Source organism: Otolemur garnettii, unplaced genomic scaffold (genome assembly GCF_000181295.1).
Source record: "Otolemur garnettii isolate 467f Iridium unplaced genomic scaffold, OtoGar3 scaffold00091, whole genome shotgun sequence".
Lineage (NCBI taxonomy): Eukaryota > Metazoa > Chordata > Mammalia > Primates > Galagidae > Otolemur > Otolemur garnettii.
This window is the reverse complement of record NW_003852486.1, coordinates 3,927,913-3,933,373: the sequence shown is the minus strand read 5'-3', so window position 1 is coordinate 3,933,373 and position 5,461 is coordinate 3,927,913. Positions and strand designations below refer to the sequence as shown.

General features: G+C 42.4%; 1 protein-coding gene across 2 annotated transcripts in view; it reads left to right on the top strand.

The window, feature by feature from the left end:
* TSACC (TSSK6 activating cochaperone) overlaps nt 1-4,119 on the top strand; it is a 6,718-nt gene extending 2,599 nt beyond the window's left edge. The window contains exons 3-5 of one of the 2 annotated variants that reach the window (XM_003795255.2): nt 320-322; nt 2,689-2,817; nt 3,892-4,119. In XM_003795255.2, the coding sequence (XP_003795303.1) occupies nt 320-322; nt 2,689-2,817; nt 3,892-4,106 (347 nt within the window). In that variant the 3' untranslated portion in view covers nt 4,107-4,119. The remainder of the gene's footprint in view (nt 1-319; nt 323-2,688; nt 2,818-3,891) is intronic. The other variant, XM_003795256.3, reaches the window with a different exon arrangement.
* Nucleotides 4,120-5,461: the final 1,342 nt, after the last annotated feature.

Genomic DNA, 5,461 nt, shown 5'->3' with positions numbered 1-5,461 from the left:
CACACACATACACACATATCCTATTTCCTTCACCAAAAATAACTGACAGGAACCTTAACAGATTTCAATTTTCGTAGGCTCAGTAACCTTCCAGACCCAAAGCACCTTACCCTGGATCCCATGTATGAGCATTTCTTCCTCTCTCCAGGCCATTGCTTCTATGGCATTTTGAGTAGAAGACATTTTCCTTCATACAACCCACTTGTCACACCTCTGTCCCCAGACTTGTTTGTCATAAAGAGGCCTCCTCTTTACTATTATCCTTGCGATCCTGGCTGAGCTATCACTTCCTCAGGACACATTCCCCAGCTTCACAGAGAAGGTCACATGCTTACATAGCACTTAATAGGAGGGCAGTAATGTGTATGCTGATCACTTAATGACTGTCCACACTGCAAGACTGTCAGTTACAGGACAGTAGCAATCACATGTCACTGTGGCATCCTCAAGTGACAACAAATAGTAGGCTATCTACTATCTTAGCTATCTCTTATGTGTAAGAGTGAAACATCCATTCATTATGACAATGAATTATTGCCTCTCCACTGCCCCACACCCTCTAATTCTTTTATAACCCAGCTGTCTAACTTTCCATCCATTGGTCTTCTATTTACTTTGCCACTTCCTTTTAATTTCCCACATTCCTGAGGAGGAGTTCTTTAAAGGTCCAATTTTCTCTCACTTTTTTTTTTTTTAACCTTGGAGAGCTAATTTATTTTTGTAGCTTCTTTGTCCTCTTTTGTGGCTGGCCTGGCAGCTAAACTTTCACCTGAGCTCAGGACCATCTCTTTGCCTGTTTTCCCAGGCCTTTCTATTTGAATTTCCTGTTCTTAACTCAGATTTGGTGTCTTCAAATGTGATTATGTTAATATGACAGAACCCAACTCAAATTCTGTTGAGTACAACAAGTAATTTAAGGGCCTGTGCAGTTGGGAGAGACACCAAGGGAACTCACAGAATAGGAAGAGGAGCTGCAAAAAGCAGGATCTCAGGGACCAGAATTGGAGCATAAGTGCTTGTTAATATTTGTCTATCCATCTATCCTACCCTCTTTCTTGTGTCTAATCTGTTACTTTTATCCACTTCTCCTGGTATGCTGGCCAAATTCAGTAGCTTTCATTGGGCCCAAATTCACAATTTCCCAGCATAGAAAATCAAAAGACAGAAAGTTTCTTTGACTCAGAATTTATACATTGATCCTAAGAATGACTCTGGTCCAACTTACCTCGGAAATCAGTCACAGTTGCTAAGAGGGATAGGACACTGTGATTGGCCTGTATTGGGTCACAGGCTCTTCTTTGTTGGGGAAAGGAGCTTGGCTACAATCTTACCAGTATGTCCTAAAATCTGGGGAAATAATGGCTTCCCAGAGAAAGGATTGCTCTGTAGACAAAAATGACAGGAGCTTCCTACAGATTAACTTTTCTTTCTCACTTAACAGTTTTTGCCAGAGGCAATCTATTTACCCATTTAAGAATCTCTTCCAGCTTGGCGCCTGTGGCTCAAGCGGCTAAGGCGCCAGCCACATACACCTAAGATGGCGGGTTCGAATCCAGCCTGGACCCGCCAAACAACAATAATGGCTGCAACCAAAAAATAGCCAGGCGTTGTGGCGGGCGCCTACGGTCCCAGCTACTTGGGAGGATGAGGCAGGAGACTTGCTTGAGTCAGGAGTTGGAGGTTGCTGTGAGCAGTGAAGCCATGGCACTCTACCCAGGGGCTCAGCTTGAGGCTCTGTCTCAAAAAAAAAAAATTAAAAAAAAAAAAAAAAGAATCTCTTCCATGTCCAGTCCATGTATTTAATACCTATAGATTAATCAAAATACCATCTTTATATTTTCCAGGGGCTTCACTTTCTTCAAGAGAAAGTGTAAACATCTTCGATTTGCTATTATAAAAGATCTTCCTGCATTCCCCCTCTCCCCACTCCTAATTCTGGCCAGTTTTCTAGGGCTTCTCACCATTCCAACCATATTCTTTCTTCCTTGCCTTTTCTTATTTTATCCTCCCCCCCAACTTGAAATATCTTTTGAGTTCATGAAAACTTTCTCCTACGTTTTCAAGGTTCAATAAATATCCTCCACTTGCACAGGGCCACTTTTGACTATTGTGCTCATATTGATCTCTTCTCCTTTTTCAAAAACATTCATTTACATTTAATCAAATACTTGATGTAACTGCTAGATAAATGGCTTTATTTCTTTTTTCTTTTTTTGCAGTTTTTGGCTGGGACTGTGTTTGAACACACCACCTCAGGCATATGGCACCCTACTCCTTTGAGCCACAGGTGCCACCCTAAATGGCCTTATTTTTACCCTAGACTATTAGACTCATTGTTTATGTCCTAGTGTTGTTTTATCACTGTTTCACCTGTGTCTGATTTGTCCCCCTCACTGGATAATGAGCTACTAAGAAGCAGGTCTCAGCGTCTCATTTATGTGTGACATCTAGTCCAACAGTGAGAATATAGTGCATACCAATAAGAACTTGCAAATATGAGCAAATTTGATTTTAGCTTATTGCACTCCTGTTTGTTTTCTCTTAATCCCAATATGATTTCTTTGTGTGTTATGTATCTTCCTGATTTATAAGATATTCAAGACAGGGCCTCAGCACCTGCTTTCGTAGACCAGGTACACGGATCTATCCTTGTTGGAATGAGCTCTGATTTAGTTACCTCTGATTTAGTTCCAGCCAAAGAGGAAGGTAATGCTGTGCCTCTTTGTAGAGCAAAACCTTCCCCAAGCTATATTAATCTTCAAGCAAGTTTCCTACCAGCTTCTTTCCTGAATATCCAGACAACAAAGCTGTCCTCAGGTAAGGATATAGGGAGTGTTTCTCAGAGGGACTCAACAGAAGGAGGGGTTGCATGGAGGAGGTGGCATGAGCTCTTTGCTGTTGATGTAGTGCCAAGATTGTGTCAAGACACCTCTAGAGTTTTTACTGGTAGCTTGTTGATTGTTCAGTTTTATTGATTTCACAGTTCTACTAGTTTATGTTGCTTCTTTGTTTATTGGTATCTTTGCTGGACTAGGTAGGAGTGAAATGAAGCTCTTACTGGTTGCTAGTAATGTCAGCTAATAGGTGGCCAAGGAAGGAAAGAGTAACTATTATCTCAGTCTCGGTTCTTTGAATTTCCATTATTCATCCTCCCTTGGGGAAGTTGGTGGCCATTTGGACTATCTATACGGAGCTCAGCAAGGCACTAGACAGTTTTTGAGGACCTCAGAGTCCAACAAAGAAATTGAAATCAATAAATATATGAACAACAAATAACATAATCACCAAGGTTAACTAAGAGATGGCTGTGTATAATGTAGTTGAAAACATCAGAAAAAAATCCAGCAGAAGTGGTTGAAGTTAGACAACAGGAAGAACTTCAAGTCACTGCTAATGAGACACTATGTCAGGTAAGAGAAAGAGGCTAAGTTAACCCCTGAGCTCTTGAAAGGGAAGTTAGGCCTCACTCTCAGGCCATTTCATTCCTTCTCCAGCTATTTGTTGAATACTTACGTACCAGGCACTCTTCTCTGTGCAGAGAATCAAGCAGTGAACAAATTAAACAAAAATCCTTGCCTTTCTGGAGCTTATATTCTAAAAGGAAGATTCAGACAAAAATAAGCAATTACAAAATATGCCATGTGATCATAAATACTATGAGAAAAATAAAACAAGGGAGAGAGATAATGGGTTTCAATGCTTGGTTTCAAATTAAAGTAAGATAGCCGGGAAGGCCCTACTGAGAAGGTGATAGGTGAGCAAAGGTGTCTGGATTTGGTTGAGCCTGAAAGGATTAGAGAGGTCATTTTATTAGAGCCCTCCCACTGTCAGTACGATTATAAAGTCTCTCTCATTTGCCCCCTTGCATTGCCTTTGCTTTTCCTTCAGGAGTTGCCCAGAAGCCCAAGGAATGCCTAGGACTCCTAGAATGTATGTATGCCAACCTCCAGCTTCAGACTCAGCTCGCCCAACAACAGATGGCTATCTTGGAAAATTTGCAAGCATCCATGACACAACTGGTTCCTGGTGGGGGAAGCAAGAACTCTTCTCTCCCAGCCTTATCTCGCAATCTGTTGTTAAATCACCTACCCCAATTCAGTAAATGAATTGTGGAACAAAGTTATGGTGTATGGTTTGTTTGTTTTTTTAAATTTTTTTTTGTAGAGACAGAGTCTCACTCTATTGCCCTTGGTAGAGTGCCATAGCATCACACAACTCACAGCAACCTCCAACTCCTGGGCTTAAGCAATTCTCTTGCCTCAGCCTCCTAAGTAGCTAGGACTACAGGTGCCTGCCACAACACCCGGCTGTTTTTTAGTTGCAGTTCTGCTGAGGCTGGGTTTGAATCCTCCACTCTCTGTATATGGAGCCGGTGCCCTACTCACTGAGTCACAGGTGCCACCCTTTGTTTTTGTTTTTTGCAGTTTTGGCCGGGGCCGGTCTCCAACCCACCACCCCCAGTATATGGGGCCGGTGCCCTACTCCTTGAGCCGTAGGTGCTGCCCTATTGTGTATGTTTTTTCCCTCTTGTCTTCCCAGTGATCCTTTGCTGGGATCTTGGTATATATATTCTGCATGTGTTTAGTTTACAAGTTCATAATAAGAGTGCTCATTGAGTACAAAGCATTGTGCGAGGCACTCAGGATTACATACATAGTATTACAGAAGGGACAGTTTTGGGGGATTTACTGTCTACTGAGACAGATAAAACATATAATTCATTGCAAAATTCATTGAATCATAGCCTGGACCTGCTTCAGAGCTTTCTCTTGCTCTGAACTCCAGCCAAAACTGTTAGTCTTCTAGGTCACTTAATAAATTGTTTGGAGCCATATTCCCATAGGTGGGATATGCTGCCTCCAAAATTTAAAGAGGTCTGCCAATCACTATTCTATTTTCTAGTGGTAGGGTATACAGAGCGCAACTATTTGTCCTTTACTTTGAGGGGGTGTTTGAGCATGCCACAGATTAGCCCTAAATACTTCTTCAAGCGTTTCAGCAGCCTAGTTTCCTTCCCTTCCTTCCTTCCTTTCCTTCCTTCCCTTCCTTCCTTCCTTTCCTTCCTTCCTTTTCTTTCTCTTCCTCCCTCCCTTCCTTCCTTCCTTTCTTCCTAACAGTCTCTGTCACCCTGGATATAGTTCTATGGTGTCATCATAGCTCACAGCTATCTCAAACTCCTGGGCTCAAGCTGTCCTCTTGCCTCAGCCTCCTGAAGGGCTGAATCACAGGCACCTGCCACAATGCCCAGCTAGTTTTTCTATTTTTAGTGGAGACAGGGTCTTGCTCTTGTTCAGGCTGGTCATGCTGGGATTACAGGTATGAGCCGCTGCTCCCAGTGAGATTCTTCAAATCTTTTTTTTTTTTTTTATAGAGTGCAGTGGCATCACAGCTGACAGCAACCTCCAGCTCTTGGGCTTAGGTGATTATCTTGCCTCAGCCTCCCAAGTAGCTGGGACCACAG